General features: G+C 45.0%; 1 protein-coding gene across 1 annotated transcript in view; it reads left to right on the top strand.

Annotated features, from left to right (window-relative positions):
• LOC119975511 (lactosylceramide 4-alpha-galactosyltransferase-like) overlaps positions 1–22,632 on the top strand; it is a 127,640-nt gene that overhangs the window by 86,688 nt on the left and 18,320 nt on the right. The window contains exon 2 of the mRNA XM_038815285.1: positions 19,987–20,462. Within this exon, the coding sequence (XP_038671213.1) occupies positions 19,987–20,462 (476 nt within the window). The remainder of the gene's footprint in view (positions 1–19,986; positions 20,463–22,632) is intronic.

The following is a 22,632-nucleotide window of genomic DNA, read 5'->3' as shown; positions in this document are numbered from 1 at the left end:
TATAAATAAACAAAGTTAACCTTTCAGCCCATGACTCCTGGATTACACACTGGCAATGAGGATGGGATCAGTGGAAATCTGCTATCCTTACCTGGTCTGGCCTACATATGACTCCAGACCCCACAGCAATATGTTTTTTTTAATTTAAAAAAAATTCCAATTGAGGGGCAATTTAGCATGTCCAGTCCAACTACCTAGCACCATCTTTGGATTGTGGGGGTGAGACCCATGCAGACATGAGGAGAATGTTCAAACTCCTCACGGATAGTGACCCGGGGCTGGGATCGAACCTGGGCGATCGGTGCCTTGAGGCAACAGTGCGAACAACTGCGCCACCGTGCCACCCTTGACAGCAATATGGTTGACTCTTAAAATGCCACTCAGTTTGAGGGCAACTAGGGATAGCCAAAAAATGCTGGCTTTGCCAGCGACACCCAAAGAAAACCTGACTTGCGTCTTGTACATGGTGGACAGACTTTGGGAAGTTGGGAGATGAGTTACTTGCTGCCAAATTCCAAGCCTCTGACCTGCTCTTCTACCCACAATAATTATATCGCTGCCCCAGTTCTGTTTCACCCCCTGAATGTTGGTCAGGGGGGAATTCAGAATGGAATTGACATTGAGTGTCATGGGGAGATTTTAAAATTCACTCTTGTTGGAAATGGTCATTGCCTGGCACTTCTGTGGCGGCAATGTGACTTGCTACTTCTCAGCCCAAGCTTGGATAGGTCTTGCCGCAAGTGGACATGGAATGCTTCAATATCGACATTGAAGTCCCCCGCCCGGACTACATTGTGCCCTTGCCTCCTTCAGTTCTTCCTCCAAGTGGTGTTCAGTATGGAGGCGTACTGAGTCATCAGCTGAGGAGGGGTGATAGGTGGTGATCAGCAGGAGGTTTCCTTGTGATGTTTGACCTGATGCCAGGAGACTTCTCGGGTTTCAAAGGGCAATGTTGAGAAATCCCAGGGCGCACCCTCCTACTGTGTGCTGCCACCTCTAGGATGGTGATGGTGGTGTCTGAGACGTAGTCATACTCATGGAATCATACCTTGCAGATGATGTCAGGCTGTTGCTTGACTAGCCTGTGGGCCACCTCTCCTAATTTTGGACTAGCCTGTGGGCCACCTCTCCCAATTTTGGCACAGTTTAGCTATGTTGCCGAACAGCTGGTTGCCCCTTACGCAGACAAGGCCAGCAGCGTGGGTTCAATTCCTGTACCATCTGAGGTTACTCGTGAAGGTTCCGCCTTCTCAACCTTGCTCCGTGCCCGAGGTGACCCTCAGATTAAATCACCACCAGCTCTCACTCCTCAAAGGGGAAAGCAGCCTCTGGTCATCTGGGACTATGATGACTTTACTTTGCTGAGACCGAGGTGGGGGGGGGTGGCAACTTTTTAGAAGTGGTGTGCTAATTCTTTATTTATTCGCTCTAATTTAAGGTTTTGTGTGCCAAAAAAGGCAGTTGACAAAGCAGCCAAAGCCTTGCCACAACTTAGCAACTGAATGTTGCTATGAAGTGGAATGTCATCATATGCCCTATCATTTCTTCTAGCATCAAATCAAAGCAAATTGAATGACAAGGAATTTGATCATACCACTGTATTCATCACATTATTAAGGTCTGATTTCGAAATTTCAGCACACAGGCTATGATGGACGGTGCAGTGAAATATGACTTTCGGGTGGCAATTTGATCCACAAAGAAATCACAAATCCCTTTTGTTTTGGGACCTTGACAGGAGCACCATCTGTTGCCAGACATAAAATTTTTCTGATATCGGCTCCTCGTTCTTTGAAATGTTTCGCAAAATATTTCCAATAGGTCTTTCCGGGTTTGCCATGCCAAGCAGGGGATTTAGGCAACAAAGTTCCTATCAGATTTCATCAAAAGCACGATATCAACAGCCGAATGTGGAACGCCATTTATATGCAAACTCTCATTGAGTGATCTTTTTGTTGATGCCTTCTGCGTTTTTACTCGGGCATCACCCAACCGTTTTGACAGTCGGGCAGTTCTTTAATTCATAGAATATCTACAGTGCAGAAGGAGGCCATTCGGCCCATCGGGTCTGCACCAACCCTGTGACAGAACACCTGCCCCAGACCTCAACCCTATTCCCATAACCTCACCTAACCTTTTGGACACTGAGGGGTAATTTAGTATGGCCAATCCACCTAACCTGTACATTTTTGGACTGTGGGAGGAAACCAGAGCACCCGGAGGAAACCCACACAGACACGGGGAGAAAGTGCAAACTCCACACATTCAACCGAGACCGGAATCGAACCCGGGTCCCTGGCGCTGTGAGGCAACAGAACTGACCACTGTGCCGTCTGTGCTTCACTAATTATGAGCCTCCTGTTGAGCAGCAACCACAGAACAAAAGGCACACTTGACCCCTCAAATCCCTCCTCACTAACTTCTGGGGACCTGCGCCAAAATTGAGAGATGAATAGTCTGGCATTTTCTTACTCTCAGAATCATGCCTTATAGCCAAAGCTGAAGCATTTGCTACAATCTTCAAACTAATGGATGATCCATCTTGGTCTCCTCCTGAGGTCACAGACATTAGTTCTCAGCCAATTTGATTGAATAGATGTGATATCAAGAAACAGCTGAAGGCACAGAATATTGCAAAGGCTATGGGCCCTGAACAATATTCTGGCAATAATGCCGAAGACAAGTGCTCCAGAAGTAGCCCATAGCCACGCTGTTCCAGTACAGCTACAATAATGGCTACAAACCAGCCATGTGGAAAATTGCCCAGTTATGCTCGCTTCAGTAAACACTGGTCAAATCCATTCCAAGCAATGACCTGTCCATCTGTCTTGAATCAAACCCTGGCAGAGTGATGGAAGGTGTCATTGACTGTGCTATCAAACAGCACTTAATCAGCAATACATAAGAACATAAGAACTAGGAGCAGGAGTAGGCCATCTGGCCCCGGGAGCCTGCTTCGCCATTCAATGAGATCATGGCTGATCTTTTGTGGACTCAGCTCCACTTTCTGGCCCGAACACCATAACCCTTAATCCCATTATTCTTCATAAAACTATCTATCTTTACCTTAAAAACATTTAATGAAGGAGCCTCAACTGCTTCATTGGGCAAGGAATTCCATAGATTCACAACCCTTTGGGTGAAGAAGTTCCTCCTAAACTGAGTCCTAAATCTACTTCCCCTCATTTTGAGGCTATGTCCCCTAGTTCTGCTTTCACCCGCCAGTGGAAACAATCTGCCCGCATCTATCCTATCTATTCCCTTCATAATTTTAAATGTTTCGATAAGATCCCCCCATTGTTTTGTTTTGTTTCTTCGATAATTTTTGCTCTTTATATTTTGGATTATTTACCTGCCTCATATTCGGGCACAGGGCTGGGGATCTTGACAGGGTGCTCATAAAGTAATCTACCCTGTCTGACTCTCTCTCACCAATTTCAGTTATCACAACACTACTAAGTTTGAGATTTTCATTTCCCCTGGTTTGAAGTGTGCTTCCTGATTTCACAGTGAAGTGGCCCGGCTCCAATGATCGGATTGTGTCTCCTTGTTTTGCGTTCTCCCACCAGAGGAAGTAATTTTTATGTGTTGACCTTATTGGTTTCTTTAATGTTTATCATTGTCAGCACCTCAGTCTTATAAACTCCAGCTGATACAAACCAGGTTGATGCGCTTGTCATCATAGTTTATTGTCAAGTTTGCATGGTCCATGAGCAGCTAGAGGGGCAAATTAAAAAGCTGAACCTCAAAAGGGTAACAATCTCTCTATTTACGATCTGAGCCACAAGCCAAATTGGCGTAAGGTAAATCAGATTCGATCGTTAAATGGGAGGCTGAAAACCTGGTGTAGGAGGAATACACTTGGATTCATGGGACACTGGCACCAGTTCTGGAGAAATTGGGAACTGTATCCTTGGGATGGTGTTCATCGGACAACCGTGTGACCAATGTTCTGGAGAGTTGTTGAACTAGTTTATTTAAATTAGGCCAGCATTTGTTGCCCATCCGTAATTGCCATTGAGAAGGTGGTGGTGAGCTGGCTCCTTGAACCGCTGTGGTCCATGTGGTGTAGATACACCCACAGTTCCGTTAGGGATGGAGCTCCAGGATTTTGACCCAGCGACAGTGAAGGATGGCGATTTATTTCAAAATCAGGGTGGTGAGTGACTTGGAGGGGAACGTTCAGGTGATGGTGTTCCCATGTATCTGCTACCCTTGTCCTTTTAGATGGTAGTGATTGTGGGTTTGGAAGATGCTGCCTAAGGAGCATTGGTGAGTTGCTGCAGTGTATCTTGTAGATAGTAGACACATTTGCCACTGTGTTAGTGGTGGAGGGAGTGAATGTTTGTGGAAGGGGTGCCAATCAAGCGGGCTGCTGGATGGTGTTAAGCTTCTTTGTTGTTGGAGCTGCATTTATCCCTGAGGCAAGTGGAGAGTATTTAATCACACTCATGACTTATGCCTTGTAGATGGTGGACAGGCTTTGGGGAGTCAGGAGGTGAATTACTCGCCATACGATTCCTCACATCTGATCTGCTCTTGTAGCCACAGTATTTATATGGTTAGTCCAGTTCAATTTCCGATCAATGATAACCCCCAGGATATTGATAGTGGGGGATTCAGTGATGGTAATACCATTGAAAGTCAAGGGGCAATGGTTTGATTCTCTCTTTTGGAGATGGTCATCACTTGGCACTTGTGTGGCGTGAATGTTACTTGCCACTTGTCGGCCCAAGTCTGGATATTACACTTGTCTTGCTGCACTTGTATGTGGACTGCTTCGGTGTTTGAGGAGTCACAAGTGGTGCTGAGCATTGTGCAATCATCAGCGAACATCCCCACACCTGACCTTATAGAACATAGAACAGTACAGCACAGAACAGGCCCTTCGGCCCTCAATGTTGTGCCGAGCCATGATCACCCTACTCAAACCCACGTATCCACCCTATACCCGTAACCGAACAACCCCCCCCCTTAACCTTACTTTTATTAGGACACTACGGGCAATTTAGCATGGCCAATCCACCTAACCCGCACATCTTTGGACTGTGGGAGGAAACCGGAGCACCCGGAGGAAACCCACGCACACAGGGGGAGGACGTGCAGACTCCACACAGACAGTGACCCAGCCGGGAATCGAACCTGGGACCCTGGAGCTGTGAAGCATTTATGCTAACCACCATGCTACCCTGCTGCCCTTGATGTTGGAGGAAAGATAATTGATGAATTAGCTGAAAAGGTTAGGCCTAGGAAACTAGCAGTCTTGTCCCTGGAATGAGATGACTGACCTCCAACCAAAATAGCCACCTTCCTTTGTGCAAGGTATGACTCCAACCAGCGCAGAGTTTTCTCTCAAATTCCCATTGACTCTATTTTTGCTCAGACTCCTTGATGCCATACTCAATCAAATATTGCCTTGATGTCAAGAGCAGTCACTCCCACCTCACCTCCCCTCTGGAGTCAGTTCTTTCGTTCGTGTTTGAACCAATTTTCTGTAATGGAGTCTGGAGCCAAGTGACCCAGGTAGAAGCCAAACTGAGCATCCGTAAGCAGGTTATTGCTAAATGCTGCTTGATAGCACTGTAGATGACACTTTCCATCACTTTACTGATGATCGAGAGTAGTCTGGGGTGGTAAGGCTGGGTTGGATTTGTCCTGTTTTTTATGAACAGGATATAATGTTAATGGGGGTTGTTGGGTTACTGGTATAGGTTGGATACGTGGGCTTGAGTAGGGTGATCATTGCTCGGCACAACATTGAGGGCCGAAGGGCCTGTTCTGTGCTGTACTGTTCTAATTCTAATATCAGGGCAATTTTCCCATTGCCAGGTAGATGCCAGTCTTGTAGCTGTACTGGAAGAGCTTTGCAAGTGCCGCAGCAAGGTCTGGAACACACGTCTTCACTTCTATTGTGGGATTATTGTCAGGACCCACTGTCTTTTCCATATCCAGAGCCTTCAGCTGTTCCTTGATATCATGTGGAGTGAATTGAATTGGCTGAATTCTGGTATCTCTGATGCTGGGGACCCCTGGAGGACACCGAGATGGATCGTCCACTCTGCACGTCTGGCTGAAGATCGTTGCAAATGCTTCGGCCTTCTCTTTTGTGCTGATGTGCCGGGCTCCTCCATCATAGATAGATAGATAATATATTTGCTGAACACAAATACATCTAAGGGAAATGGGGCAAAGATAGCTATAAGGAATTAGGCCACAGATCAGCCATGATCTCATTAAATAGCAAGACAGACTCCAGGGGCTGAATGGCCTACTCCTATTCCCATGTTCCATTTGAGGATGGGGATATTTGTGGAGCCTCCTCCTCCAGTAACTTGTTTAATTGCCCACCACCCTTCATGGCTGGATGTGGCAGGACTGCAGGGCTTAGATCTGATCTGTTGGTTGTGGGACCACTTAGCTCTGTCTATTACATGCTGCTTATGTTGTTTGGCATGCAGGTTGTCCTGTATTGTAGCTTCACCAGGTTGTCACCTCATTTTGTTAGGGTTAGGGTGCTGCTCCTGGCATGCTCTCCTTCACTCTTTATTGAATCAAGCTTGATCCCCTGGCTTGGTGGTCTCGGTAGGGTCGGGGATAAGCCAGGCCATAAGATTATAAATTGTGGCTGAGTGAATGTTGCTGTTGGTTACCCACAGTGCCTCATGGAAGCAGAGTATTGAGTTGCTAGATCTATAATGAATCTATCCAATTTAGCACGATGGTAGTGCCACAGCATGCAATGGACTGTATCCTCAGTGTGAAGACAGCACTTTGTCTCTACAATGACTGTACAGTGGACACTCCTCCCGATATTGTCACCTGTGATAGGCAGGTTGGTGAGGATGCCATTTAGTATGTTTTCCCTCTTGTTGAACCAACTAAATGGAACCCCTCACCACCTGTCACAGTCCCAGTCCAGCAGTTACCTCCCTTGGGTCTATCTTGGTGATGGACATTGAAGTCCCCCACCCAGAGTACATTCTGTGTCCTTGCCACCCTCAGTGCTTCCTCCAAATGGTGTTCAACATGGAGGAGTACTGATTCATCAGCTGAAGGGTGACGATACGTTGTAATCAGCAGGAGGTTTCCTGGCCCATGTTTAACCTGAATCCATGAAATTTCATGGGGTCTGGAGTGTATGTTGAGGACTGCCAGAGCAACTGCATCCCGACTGAATACCGCTATGCTACCACCCCTGCTGGGTCAGGACATAACCAGGGATGGTGATAGTGGTGTCTGGGGCGTTATCTGTAATGTAAGGTTGCGTGAGTATGACTATGTCAGGCTTATGCTTGACTAGCCTGTGAGACCGCTTTCCCAAGTTTGGCAGAAGTCCCCAGATGTTGGGGCGACAGGACTGGGCAGCACACTGGCGCAGTAGTTAGCATGGCGGTGAAGTCCCAGGTTCAATCCCAGCCCTGGGTCACTGTCCGTGTGGAGCTTGCACATTCTCCCCATGTCTGCATGGGTCTCACCCCCACAACCCAAAAGATGTGCAGGGTAGGTGGATTGGCCATGCTAAATTGCCCCTTAATTGGAAATAAAATAATTGGATACTCTAAATTTTTTTAAAAAGGAATGGGTTTGCTTTTGTCGAGGCCGGGCGGCCCGTCTGGTTTCTTTCCCCTTTTATTGACTCTGTAGCAGTTTGATACAACTGAGCTGGGCCATTTAAGACCATTGCTGTGGCTGTGGGGCCCATTGCAGATTTAATTCCCGAAAGGGGCATTGGTGAACCAACTTTTATTTTTTTACAACAATCGACAATGGTTATCATTGGACTTATAATTCCAGATATTTATTGTATTCAATTTCCACCATCTGCTGTGGCGGGATTCAAACCTGGGTCCCCAGGATCTCTGTAGCACCGGTCCAGTGGCAATAACACCATGCCACTGCCTCCCCTAGCATGGTGCAGAGGTATTTAAACTAAGTATTGGGGATGAGGGATCAAATTTGGGAAGATGTGATCAATAGAGACGTCAAGGCAAGAGAGATGGGAAGGAGTAAGGGAAATTTCAAAGAATTTACAGTGCAGAAGGAGGCCATTTGGCCCATCGAGTCTGCACTGGCCCTTGGAAAGAGCACCCCACTTAAGCCCACACTTCCAACCTATCCCCGGAACCCAGTAACCCCACCTAACCTTTTTGGACACAAAGGGCAATTTAGCATGGCCAATCCACCTAACCTGCATATCTTTGGACTGTGGGAAGAAATCGGAGCACCCGGAGGAAACCCACGCAGGCACGGGGAGAACATGCAGACTCCGCACAGACAGTGACCCAAGCCGGGAATTGACCCGGGACCCTGGAGCTGTGAAGCAATTGCGCTAACCACTATGCTACTGTGCTGCCCCCCCCACGGAAGTATAGTGTTTAGCACAAATTATGATCATAGTGTGGCAGGAAGGGGCAGAGTGTACAAACCTAAGGGTGCACCAACAGATGAGGATAGAGGTTCCAAAAAGCATAAAAATACAACTAAAGGCTCTATATCGGAAATTATGTAACATTGGGATGAATCAGCGGTGGAAATAGTAAAGTTGTCTCTATGGCTCAGTCGGTTAGTGTGTTCGGCTGTTAATGTAAAGACTGGTGGTTTGATCTCGCCCAAGGACAAAGTGGCTTTTAACACCATGCCACAGTGATTTGAGTTTTTTCTATGGTGGGTGGCACGGCAGCACATTGGTTAGCACTGTGGCTTCACAAAGCCAGGGACCTGGGTTCAATTCCCGGCTTGGGTCACTGTGCGAGGTCTGCACATTCTCCACTTGTCTGCGTGGCTTTCCTCCTGGGTGCTCCGGTTTCCTCCCACAAGTCCCGAAAGACGTGCTTGTTAGGTGAATTGAACATTCTGAATTCTCCCTCTGTGTACCCAAACAGGTGCCTTGGTGTGGGGAACAGGGGATTTTCAGAGGAAGCCTACTTGGGCCCCAATAAAGATTATTATTATAGTAATAAATACATTGAGCTGAAAGCCATTACAGAGACATGGTGCAGGATGACAATAGACTGGGATCTGAATACTCGAGGGTAAATGATATTTAGAAAGGACAGGAAGCTAGAAAAAAGTGGAGGGATAACTCTGTGAATTAAGGATGACATTGGTACAATAGAGAAAGATGACGTTAATGCAGATCAAGATGTGGAATCAGTTTGAGGAGAAATGAGAAATAGTAAAGGTAACAAGACAGAGTGGTTTAATCGACCCATCAATAGTTACTACGGCATCATGAATAAACTCAGCAGATATTGCTGTTATCATTCTGGTGAGTGTTTGCACTCTCTTCAAGGCCTGTCCATCCTTCCTGAAGTGTAGGAATGAATTCAGTGCTTCACATGGGAACAAGGGCAGCACGGTAGCATTTAGGGCAGCACGGTAGCATGGTGGTTAGCATCAATGCTTCACAGCTCCAGGGTCCCAGGTTCGATTCCTGGCTGGGTCACTGTCTGTGCGGAGTCTGCACGTCCTCCCCGTGTGTGCGTGGGTTTCCTCCGGGTGCTCCGGTTTCCTCCCACAGTCCAAAGATGTGCGGGTTAGGTGGATTGGCCAGGCTAAATTGCCCTTAGTGTCCTAAAAAATAATGTTAATGGGGGTTGTTGGGTTACTAGTATAGGGTGGATACGTGGGGTTGAGTAGGGTGATCATTGCTCGGCACAACATTGAGGGCCGAAGGGCCTGTTCTGTGCTGTACTGTTCTAAACCAGGACTCTGAACAATTGAGGTTTCACTTGGTCACTTTTATATTCCAACCACTGTACAATAAAGGCCAATACTCCATTAACCTTTTTAATTATTTATTTTATCTGTCCCGTAGCTTTTAATAATTTATCTACATGATCATTCAAATCCCTTTGCCCATTTACAGATTTTAGTTTTTCATCATGGAATAAATACTCTGACTGTTTTTCTCGGATCTGAAGAGTATGACCTCCGACTTCCCCACATCAGACTCCATCTGCCATGGTTATACCGTGCCATCCTCAAGCATGTAAACAAATTACTGCTCCTTCTCAACTTGGATCATCTAGAAACTTGAATATATAAATCTCCATTCCATTATCCAGTTTATAACATATTGGGTTGTTGGATTAGCTCGACAGACTGCTAACCTTCTGCACACCGTCTTCCCACAATCTTTTCCATGGTGCACAGGATCTCTCAATTCCAACTCGTTGGTTTTGGCCCTCTAGTGGCTTATGTATTCTATCTGAAGTTCCCAGGTATGGTTGACACCCAAACAGCACACCTCTGGGGTCACCACAATGGCAATGGAAAGAAAGCCATATAGATATAATTTCACTTTTTAAACCTTTTACTGTAATAAACCAACATAATACAAACACTAAGAAACTGGAGAAAAATATTTCAAACAAAGTTTAATTTCACTTTAAATAGTCAATGCATTGGCTGCAGAGTGGTTAGCACTGCTGCCTCACACCGCCTAGGACCAGGGTTCGATCCTGGCCCCGGGTCATTGTCTGTGGAGTTTGCACATTCTCCCCGTGTCTGCGTGTGCCTCACCCCCACAGCCCAAAGATGTGCAGGGTAGGTGGATTGGCCACGCTAAATTGCCCCTTAATTGGAAAAATGTAATTTAAAGAAGTAGTCAATGCAATGAAGAAATGCCTCATCTTGGTACGAGCACTCATATCACTCCTGCTACAAGTGAAATCACACCATCTTCCCACAATCTTTCCCATGGTGCACGGGATCTCTCAATTCCAACTCGTTGGGTTTGGCCCTCTAGTGGTTTATGTATTCTATCTGAAGTTCCCAGGTATGGTTGACACCCAAACAGCACACCTCTGCAGACTATCCTTCGCTAGATTCACACCAGTCTTGATAGCATACAATTCCCAGAGACTCCCTTCTACAATGCCTAAAAAATGACCTGGTTGGCTAAGCCAAAACTGACACCGTATCAATGGAGATCTTGTCAAATCCTCACTCTGCTTTCACATTTTTTTAAGCTGTCCTTTAAACCATACAACACAAACAGTGACATAGTCCCTGCTGTATTAGAGCCTTCTCCCTGCTTTGAACAAGAATATGTTCTTAACCGTAGGGTTAAGTGGTTGAGCCCAGTGTGATGAATGTAATAATTTCACATATATTATACGCATTTAGTGCAATAAAGGTTTAAAGCCTGTTAGTATTTGACTGTTCTTTAAAAAATCCTGATTTGAAAGGTAGCAGGCTTTTTGGCTACAGAGGTGCAATTAAAGCATAATAAAAGTTGGTTAATGGAATTTTGTTTATATTAAGAGGGTTCCCTGGGAGTAGATAATTAGACATTGGGTGCAATTCAGTTAAAGTCCACTGAATGGTGAGTTTAAGAGGGTGATTCTCAGTGGCTGCAGTGCTGACAAGGACCCTGCTATTCAATGGCATTTGCGGGGAACTCCATCGAGGCCACTCTTTAAGCTAAACCGCCAATACAGAAAGGCTATTCGCAGATCGGCGTACCATTTTTAAAGGCAGCCCCAATCTTTCGACCCCCCCACCCCAGTACCCCAACCATGTCCTCTGTTCTCCCACTTCACCCAGCTTACCTCTTCAGGGGTCCTCAAGCACCCCCATACCTCACCTTTTATGGGCAAGGCTCCCTGGCACCTGACCCCAGGCATGGACAACCTGGCAACTGGTATTGCGGCTCTGTCCATGTCTTTCCAGCCTGGCAGAGTGTGAAATCACTCCTGGAGTGAAGTATCCTTTCCTCACAGTCTTACAAATTAAATTAAATATTTGGGTTTCTGTCTGCTATCCTAGCTACAATTAGTGTCTGGTATGGGATTGCAATAAGCTATAATTTGATCTCCCAACTATGAGTTCATTTACCCTTTTTGCTTTTTAACTTTCATCCATAGCAACCTTAGGTCACATTGGCACTCCACTAGTCAGAGGGAACAGTGCTGGGGTCACACTTATTTACAATATATATTAATGACTTGGATGAGGGAAATGAATGCACTTTTGCCAAGTTTGCTGATGACACAAAATAGGTCGGAAAGCAAGTGATGAGCATGACACAAGAGTCTACAGAGGGATACGTACAGGTTAAGAGAGTGGGCAAAAACTTGTAAAATTAAATATATTGTGTGAAAATGTGAAATTATTCACTTTGGTAAGAAAAATAAAGGAGCTGAATATTACTTAAATAGAGAACGACTGCAGAAAGCTGCAACACTGAAGGATTTGGGGGGTCCTCATGCATAAATCACAAAGAGCTAGCATGAAAATTCAGCAGGTAATAGGGAAGGTAAATGGAATTTTGGCTTTTTATTTCAAAGTAAGAAGTCTGATAACACAAATAGCCGATGGGCCAACTTTCCTACGACGTTGGTCGCGTGTCCCCTCAATTTTTAAAGACCTCGCTCTGTGTCCAGCACCGCCATAGTCGGGGGGGTTCCACTGGCATGGAGGGCTTCTGCGGGGGATTGGTGGGGGGTGATCCATGGGGGAAATGGGGGTGCTATCTGGTCGCGCCATGTTGTACGGCTAGGCCGCAGCAGGTCACGGCTGTGCACATGCGCGGCCACGGAGCCGGCCATTCTGCATCCTTATCTGCAGGTAAAGCCAGGGGCCACAGTCCACAGCCGCCTCGCGAGGTCCCCAAAAATTGAGAGGACACGCGATCGACGCCGTCGGGTAGTTGGCCCATCGGAGATTTCGGCATTGGTAGCTATTCTCTGCCCAATCACATTTCCCGATTTCAGCATTGTCTAACGGAGAATCCTGTCCCATGTTTGATCAGACGGTTAGTAAAGAGGAGGCGGTGGATGAAGTTAATATCTTTAGTTCAAGGATTAGTTTACACGATGTAGCTGCTTGCCCCCCCCCACCGGGTGAAGCATCGGTGTGGAGCTGGCGGCAACCTTTTGGTCGTAAGACCAGACACTTCTTCCGGACAGAGCCCCAAAATCGGAGAATCCAGCCCTTAGTCTCAGAAATGGGGAATCCCGCCCATGGTTTCTGACAACTGAACCTCAGCCTCCCTATCAGCACTCCTCCAGCTCTCTTCCTCCTGTCTCAACCTGTGGCGTTGTGATCTGGTTACCATATAATCGGGAAACACTCCCAGATATACTTCTTGCAACATCTCAGATGTTTGACTTTACACTGGCTTTTCAACCAAAGTAGAGATCACTCCCACCTGTGATCCAGCTATAATCATTACCTCAGATAAACTGTACCTCTGAAGAAAATAATTTTTCTATTATTCCTACTACCATTTCACCACTTTTTACCAGACTGTCTAACCTTACCCTACAAAGCAGCACACTACGGCTGTCACCACTAATTCTACATATTATAACCTTTTCTGGAAACACTCCTTCCAACCTACATATCTCTTTATTGCCCACCATTAAAGATGGATTTGCTCCTGTATCCCTTAAGATTATAATCTCAGGGCAGCACGGTGGCCTAGTGGTTAGCACAGCTGCCTCACGGCGCTGAGGTCCCAGGTTCGATCCCGGCTCTGGGTCACTGTCCGTGTGGAGTTTGCACATTCTCCCTGTGTCTGCGTGGGTTTCACCCCCACAACCCAAAAATGTGCAGAGTAGGTAGATTGGCCACACTAAATTGCCCCTTAATTGAAAAAAAATAATTGGGTAATCTAAATTTATAAAAAAAAATGTTTATAATCTCCTTATTTAGAGGTGACAGAGGAATTCTGAACGAGAGTATAAGGAAAATTAGTTTTTGTTAAAGCAAACTATTTACAGGTCACAATCCATGTCCCATCCAGGACGTCTATGCCTAGGCTCCTATCTAGGCCTGCAATTATCCCACTTGTGGGCCCCGCCCTTTCATTGGGGGAGCTCCTATTCCACGAGGCTCTTGGGGAGGCGAATCGGTCCCTTCCTGCAGGTTTCCTGAGGGTAACAACCCCCCCTCCACCTCAAAAACAAATTCAGTTGATTTTCATTAGGGTGTCAAGAACTTGGTAATCCACTCCCCTGGGGTCTCTCAGCTGTATTTAAATGGTACTGTTATACTATGACTGATGACTTGGGGTCATAGTGGTTTGCCACCGATTACATCAGCTCTTTGAATATCTTGGGAGTCCGGGGCTGTGGAGTACATCGGGCTTTTTATAATGCTGGAAGTGGGAGCCTGAGGGGCGGTCAGAAGAACCGTTGTCTGTTGCTCATCTCCTACCACAGTCATAGACAATGGGTCATATCTCAAACAACAACACATCAGACTACAGAAAGGAGATAGATCACTTGGTTGGAGGAGGCTGATTAGCACAGGGCTAAATCGCTGGCTTTGAAAGCAGACCAAGCAGGCCAGCAGCACGGTTCGATTCCCGTAACAGCCTTCCCGAACAGGCGCCGGAATGTGGCGACTAGGGGTTTTTCACAGTAACTTCAATTGAAGCCTACTCGTGACAATAAGCAATTTTTTTGTTTGTTTTTGTTTTGGTTGCATGGTGTCCCGAAAACAACCTCTTTCTAAATGTTGGAAGACCAAGGAACTGATCATCGACTTCAGGAAGGGTAGCATGAAGCACAATCCTGTCAACATAAATGGCTCCGAAGTAGAGGTGGTCGATAGCTTTAAGTTCCTGGGGGGTCATCATCACCAACAGTCTGTCCTGGTCCACTTGCGTTGTTGCAACAGTCAAGAAAGTCCAACAACGTCTCTACTTCCTACGGAAGCTAAAGAAATCCGACAAGTCTGCATCGACTCTCACAGGCATCTACAGATGTGCATAGAGAACATTCTATCCGGCTGCATCACAGCTTGGTATGGCAACTGCTCGAGCCAAGATCGCAAGAAACTGTAGAGTGTGGTGAACTCAGCACAACGCATCACACAAGCTTGCCACCTTCCCTTTGATTCTGTCTCGACCACTTGCTGCCTCAGGAAGGCAGACAGCATTGTCAGAGACCTCTCACACCCAGGCTTTAACATCTTCCAGACCCTTCCATCAGCCAGAAAGTACAGAAGTCTTAAGACCCACACATCCAGACATTGAGACAGCCTCTTCCCACAGCTACTAGACTCCTCAATGACTCTCCCTCGGATTGATCTTTTCCCTGAAAGAACACTATTCACGACACCCTATGCTGCTCTCCAATTACTATTTGTTGATGTACCATTTGGCAATGCACTTCAGTACATGTGACAATAAAAATCAATCAATCAATCAAGCCTTAAAGAAATAGCGCATATGGTATACATATTGCAATCCAGCTCGATATTGAACATATTGAGTTTTCCAAAGAGTGGCATTTTAAAATGGTGCCAAACTTATTCCACTATGATGTGGAGATGCCGGCGTTGGACTGGGGTGAGCACAGTAAGAAATCTTACAACACCAGGTTAAAGTCCAACATGTTTGTTTCAAACACTAGCTTTCGGAGCACCTGAGGAAGGAGCAGTGCTCCGAAAGCTAGTCTTTGAAACAAACATGTTGGACTTTAACCTGGTGTTGTAGGACTTCTTACTGTATTCCAGTATGAAGAGAGGAGTTGGCTGTGCTCCAAATGCTTAGCAGCATCAACTGTAGTTCCACTTTACCTTGTCGCCAATTTAGTAGTCACAGTGGAGTCAGGTACGAGAGTATAACACAAACGATTTATTGTTAAAGCAAACTATTTAAAAGTCACAGTCCAGGTCGTAGCCGGGACTAATTTGCCTAGACTCCTATCTGGAGTCTTTTATGTCTGTAATCAATTCTCCCGCTGATCGGCCCTGCCCCGATCAGAGGAGCCCGGACTTCACGAGACTCATGAGAGGCTAATATGTCCCTCTTCTTAGGTCTCGTGAGGGTTATAACACTTTACCTATTCGACCTTGTACACACGAATAAACCTTACACTCACAAATGAAGTGCTTTGAAAGTTCTGGCACCTGCGTATCCACCAACCTCTGAATAGGCTGTACATTCTGTTGCATCTGTTCCACCGGGGCAATTATTTTCTTCCCACTTTAATAAACCCCACTGGCTTATCCTGTTTTACCAAGTCTGCCTTCCCAGTACTTTTCTGAATCCACCAACACTGCGATTTCACATGACGAATGCATTGTAATGAAAAGATTTCTTATCTTTCTTCCACGATCATCATTTTTTGTTTTTAAATCTGAGGTACACTCTTCTTAAAATCTTCAACTAACGTTCCTTTTGCATTGACCACCTGTGAATTTCTCATTTCCCCAGTTTCTACCCTGTACAGATTGAAATTGATGTTGAAAACCAATCTTTGCTTCTGAATCAATTCAAAATCATCGGCCATTTTTGGTTTATTTTTAATGTTCCTATCCATCTATAAAAATCGTTTTGTTTAAATCTTTTGAATTCTACATATGTCTGACCTGGTTCTTTCCTTAGATTTCTAAACTCCTGACTGTCGGCTTCCAGCACTGGTCAGATGCATTTAATATGGTTTTCCTCACCTCATCATAGTCCCTAGATACCTCCTCTGATAGTGATGCAAACACTTCACTAGCTCTACCTACCAACTTTGAACTAACACTACCCACATGGTTTGGCCAATCCAATTGTTTAGCCACTTTCTCAAATGAGAGGAAAAATACTTCCACATCTTTCTCATAAAATCCTGGCAATGCTTGAATATGTTTAAACATATCCCTATTAATTTTTCGATGAGGAATTACTTCTTCTTCCACTCAACCTTCTTCAGCTTCTGTCTTTAACTCGAATCTTTTAAGTTGATCTTCTCCTTGCAGTGCCAGTTTCTGAAGTTGAAATTCTCTCTCTTCCCTATCTCTTTCTTCTGTTGCTCCCATTTCTATCTCGACCTTCCTCCTTTCCATTTCTTTTTGAAAAACTCTTTTTTTTCCCTTTCCTGGGCCTCTCTTTTTCCTTTCCTTTTGCCATTGCCAATCTCTCCTTTTCTTTCATTTCCAATTTCTTCAGTTCTATTTCTTGGTGTTTATCTTGTCCCTGCATTTCTAATTGCTTCATTTGTAATTGAATTCTAGCTAATTCACTGATGAAATGAAATGAAATGAAAATCGCTTATTGTCACGAGTAGGCTTCAATGAAGTTACTGTGAAAAGCCCCTAGTCGCCACATTCCGGCGCCTGTCCGGGGAGGCTGGTACGGGAATCGAACCGTGCTGCTGGCCTGCTTGGTCTGCTTTTAAAAGCCAGCGATTTAGCCTTGTGAGCTAAACCAGCCCCTATTTGAACTGGACCACGGAGCTTCTTCTGTGCAATGTGCTCAGTGCATGTGTCCTGTGATGTAATGTTGATGAGCTTGGCTAGTAGTCAATCATCTGCTTTGAAATTCCGGGACATATCCTGCTTTCGACTGTGATTGGTGCTGCCCTTCAGTAACCTCTGGATGAAAGGCTTGAAAGGAGAGCACTTTCCATTTTTTAATTCAGTTTCTGCTTCAACGTGAAAGGCAGCACACAGCAAGTTGGATCTCTGTCTCAACTCTCTGCCTGGCAATTTAAAAGGGCTTCCAGCTAGCCTGTGAACGTTCCCCTGGAAGGTAAAGCAGACCTCTCAACTCTCTTCCTGATGGGTTGGCTGCTTACAACTAGCTTGTGAAGGTAACTTATGAGAGGAGACATTTCTATCTGATTAAGATCTGTGAAGCCAGTGCTCTAAATTCACTGCTGGATTCTGCTTGAGAGTCCAGGTAAAGTCCTTTTCCCCTGCAGTCAGTTTAACCTGTGGGATGTTCCAGACCAGCACCACCCGCTGACAGAGGAGCCGTTTGAAAATTAATTCAAAACCCTCATGTTGAGAATTGGAGATTCAACTCAGTGAAGCTTATGGTTCATCTGATGGATGCAACTGAGAATTATATAGACCAGAGGGGACCAGATAGTCCAGGTCATTAGAAGTGAAGGCGATTCCAGTGGCTGTCTTCCAGCCTGAGAGCTCTAATTGAAGGTAGATATAAAACCAACCAATGGTTTGCAACCTCTCTCATTCAGAGAAGGTCATAACCCACTGGACCACCACCTCAGCAGTGAGGACAGGCACTTCTTATTCTCAGCTTAATATGTGTTATTTTTGATCCTTTCCTACCCCTCATCATGTGTCTGTGTCCTGTGTGTGTCTAGATGGGGGGGGGGTGGGATGGGATGGGGTTGGGGGAATAATGCGTTTAGCAGACCATTGTTCGATTATTTCCATGACATGTTTATCTCTACTCTTATAAATGAACAGATTTTTAAATGTTTTACTTACAAATCTGGTGCCTGCAAGTCACTGGAGCGGTCAAGGGTCAAAGATCTCATGAAAATATATGAATTATTGTTTAACTCACTTATGCTGGGGTGGGTGGGGCTAGAATTGACCGCGTACTCACCCAGGGTGTCGTAACACTTTGTATCTGGCAAATTTAAATATTGAGCTGTGGCTTGTATTATCCCAACCTAGCACAACCCTTTTGATAAGGTTAATTGCAACTTTTCCTCCAAACCCAAAAGCTTTGCTTTAGTCTCCCTTTTGTAAATCATCCCAGGTAATCGCTTCCACACCCAGGAAAGAGCCATCTCCAGTCACTCCCTCTTTAAATTTCAAACCCTGAAAGAATGCAATCATTTCATACACACCCACTGTCATTAAATTCAACAACCCCCAAGCCAAACAAGGAATACATAAGGATCCCTGACGAGCTCCTAATTTCATTACAATCCCAGACCAGGCCTCAACAGTGGCTAGGACACTCAACCAAATCCCCAATAATTTAGATTATTTTAAGACTGTGTGGAAAGAATCATTCGTTCCAGGAGTGAATGCATGAAAAATAGGGCTTTGGTATTTTTAAAAACAAAACTCTATTATGAATACAATATTAACCTTTCAACTTCACACCCACAAAGAATAGCCTACAATTACCCATTAACACTACTCCTTAATTTCCCATTCAACAACAAGAAAATAAGCACACAGCTCTATATCTGTGTTGCAATGGGAGAATTGTGGACTTGGCCTCAAACAGATCAGAATTCAACTCCTCTCTCTGAAGTTTCTCCAAAACCTGCCTCTCTAAAGGCCTTCAAAATGTCTCTTCACAGCTTTCTCCAAAAACCGCTCTCCTCCACAGCTTTTCAAAAACCAGGCAATTATTTCTCTAATCAGCTAGAATTCCTGCAGTGCAGAAGGAGGCCATTTGGCCCATCTGGTCTGCACCGAACCTCTGGAAGAGCACCCTACCCTAGGCCCACACCCCCACCCTATCCCGGTAACCTCGTAACCCCACCTGACGTGCACTGAGTGACAATGTATCATGGTCAATCTACTTAACCTCTACATCTTGGACTGTGGGAGGAAACTGGATCCTATGCCAATTGGTGCTTGGCTCAAGTAACAATTTAGAGATCATTGCGTTTGATGATCTCATTGCTGCCTTTTCCAGGCCTTAAGTGATAATCAGCCTTGAGATTGGTGTTAATAGAACAAAGCAAAGTGTGCCGGGTGTAAATGTGATTCAAGGTTCAATGCCTATCGTCATTTGTCACTTATGGAATGAAGATAATTCATATTTGCCTGTGGAGGATGAACTCCTGTCAAACAATTTGCCAGTCTGCCATTTTCAGTTTTTAGTTGCACTGCATCTGAACTTAATGTTTAACTTTGAAAAAGCTGGACATTAATTCCAGTCTGTCAGAAATGATATGCTGATTTGATGTGGGATTGATTTGATAAAGGTTCATCCAAACAACTCTTGAGTGATGATTGAAAACAGGAAATGTTGGAGATACACAAAGGGTCAGGAAATCTCTATGGCGGAGCGGGTGGGGGCTGAGGGTAGAAACAATTAACGTATCATGTTGATAGTCATCATCAGAACGGAAACGTTAGCTCTGTTTCTCTTTCCACAGATGCTGCCGGACCTGTTGGGTCCCTTTCTGTTTTTGTTTCAGATTTCTGCCATCCGCAGTACTTTGTATTTGAGCTCCGAAATTATGTTTTTTCCACAGGGATGAGTGCATAAAACCACAACTGGCCCATTTTAACATCTTAAACTATTATTTCTGTTCACAGTAATCACTGAAGAACGAGCGCCAGTTATGAAGATCTGTGACAGAACAGGATTGTTATGTTTCCTGATGAAAGTATTTGTCGGACTGATATTAATCGTCTCAATTACTGCCATCTACTACATCATCCTGGAATGGGATCAATCACCTAACCATGTCTTGAGCAAAGACTTTCCCAACCACTCAGTCAGTTTGAAGCAACCACACCCGGCCACAAATCCCGGAATTATGTTTGTGCAGACCTCTGATGAGCGAAACCCTTCGGAATTGGCAATGTGCGCCATCGAATCAGCTGCGAAAATGAACCCAAACCAAATTGTTTATTACTTCATGAAAGGATTCAATGGGAATTTTTCAGCCCACAGAGAACCTAAGCACAAAGACATACTTACACTTTCTTCAATCAAGAATGTTGTTATTATGCCCTTGAATCTTGAGGAGTTGTTCAAGAACACTCGCTTGGCTGGATGGTATAAAAAGGTAAGGAGTTGGGACAGAGTTTGCTGTTTGAAACTACTATTGGTCATCTACATGCAAGAGTGAGCCTGACACTGACTAGCTACATACCAGTTTTCATGTGTTAAGATGGTGCATAATTGCTGAATCTGAATTCTCTGCGTGTTATAGACTTGCGTTCAGTTTCTCTGAAGCAAAAGTTCAGTTCGAGAGGCATCATTAACAGAATTGAAAAGATATAGAACATAGAACATAGAACAGTACAGCACAGAACAGGCCCTTCGGCCCTCAATGTTGTGCCGAGCCATGATCACCCTACTCAAACCCACGTATCCACCCTATACGCGTAACCCAACAACCCCCCCTTAACCTTACTTTCATTAGGACACTACGGGCAATTTAGCATGGCCAATCTACCTAACCCGCACATCTTTAGACTGTGGGAGGAAACCGGAGCACCCGGAGGAAACCCACGCACACAGGGGGAGGACGTGCAGACTCCACACAGACAGTGACCCAGCCGGGAATCGAACCTGGGACCCTGGAGCTGTGAAGCATTTATGCTAACCACCATGCTACCCTGCTGCCCCAGATGGTCAGTGCCATTTTCTTTTTGAATATCAGTCTTTATCTCAATTATTCAGACCGCACTTTGGTGTTATGGGGACTATTAGTTTGGAAACCACCTATTCCGGAGGATGTTAATTAATAGACATTTTAGGTCATTTGGCCCTCCGAACCTGTTCCTCCATTCCATTTGATCATGGCTGATCCTCTATCAAAACATCATACTCTTGCTCTCTTCCCATACCCCTTGACACCTTTAGAGTCTAGAAATCTATCTATTTCCTTCTTGAATATATGTAGTGATTTGGCCTCCACAACCCTCTGGCATAAAGAATTCCAGACGTTCTCCACCCTTTGAGTGAAAGAAGTTCTCCTCATCTCAGTCCTGAATGGCCTATTCTGAGATTATGGCCTTTTATTCTAGCCCCCACTCCCTCCTCCAGCCAAACAAAACAACATCCCTGCATCCAGTCTGTCCAGTCTATACATTTCCATTAGATCCCCTCTCATTCTTCTAAATTCTAGAGAATGGAGGCCCAATTGATCCAATCTCTCCTCGTACGACAATCCTTCCATTCAGGAATCAGTTTGGTTAACCTACACTGCATTCCCTCTATGGCAAACATATCCTCTCTTAGACAATAAGACCAAAACTGCACACAGTACTCTAGGTGTGGTCTCACCGAGGCCCTGGAATGCTGCAGTAAGACATCCTTGCTCCTGTACTCGAGTCATCCTGCAATGAAGATCAACATACCATTTGCCTTCCTAACTGTTTGCTGTTCCTGCATGCTTGCTTTTAATGATTGGTGTACTCTGGTCCCTGTGTACCCCAAAATTACATTATCATTTAAATAATGCACTGCAATTCTGTTTCTCTGTCTGAAGTGGATATCGTACTGCATCTGCCATGTATTTTCCCATTCCCACCAAGTTTCATGTCATTAACAAACTTGGAAGTATTACTTTTGGTTCCCTCATCCAAATTATTGATGCGGATCGTAATTAGTTGGGGCCCAAGCCCTGATCCGTGTGGGACCCCACGATTCGGTGCCTGCCACTTCGATAAAGACCTATTTATTCTGACTCTGTTTTCTGTCTGCTAACAAATTCTCAATTCATGGCAATATATTACTGTCACTACATCCTGGGTAAGTGCACGGTCAACTCCAGCCCCATGGACCCCGGAATCACAACACAAGCGAATTAACCGATAATTCTTCTAAAAATACCCAAAGTCTTTGGCCCTTGGCTACGCAATAATTACAGTTGCCAGGTTTGTAAGTTTAAACACAGTTACTGTTTATTTATAACAAGAACTATAATGAACTATGCAGCAAATACAACTGGTTAACTATTAACTAATTCCTAACTCCCCACTCTAACTTGCCTCCCACATCTATAAACATACAGTCATTCTTTCCAGTAACTTCTGAATTCTGCTGCTTGCCTTACATGTCCAGTAATCCTGCTTGACTTAAAGATACTTGTCCATTAATCATCCATGGATCAAAAATCATAACAGCAAATATGAAAGACAGGAAAAATAAGGGAATAAACAGGAAGGATCCTTACTTACCTCCCTCCCCCCTAAAATAATGAAACTTCAAGGTACAGATACTTCTTT

This window comes from Scyliorhinus canicula, chromosome 13 (genome assembly GCF_902713615.1).
Source record: "Scyliorhinus canicula chromosome 13, sScyCan1.1, whole genome shotgun sequence".
Taxonomy (NCBI): domain Eukaryota; kingdom Metazoa; phylum Chordata; class Chondrichthyes; order Carcharhiniformes; family Scyliorhinidae; genus Scyliorhinus; species Scyliorhinus canicula.
The sequence above is the reverse complement of the archived record's forward strand: the minus strand, read 5'-3'. Positions and strand labels throughout refer to the sequence as shown.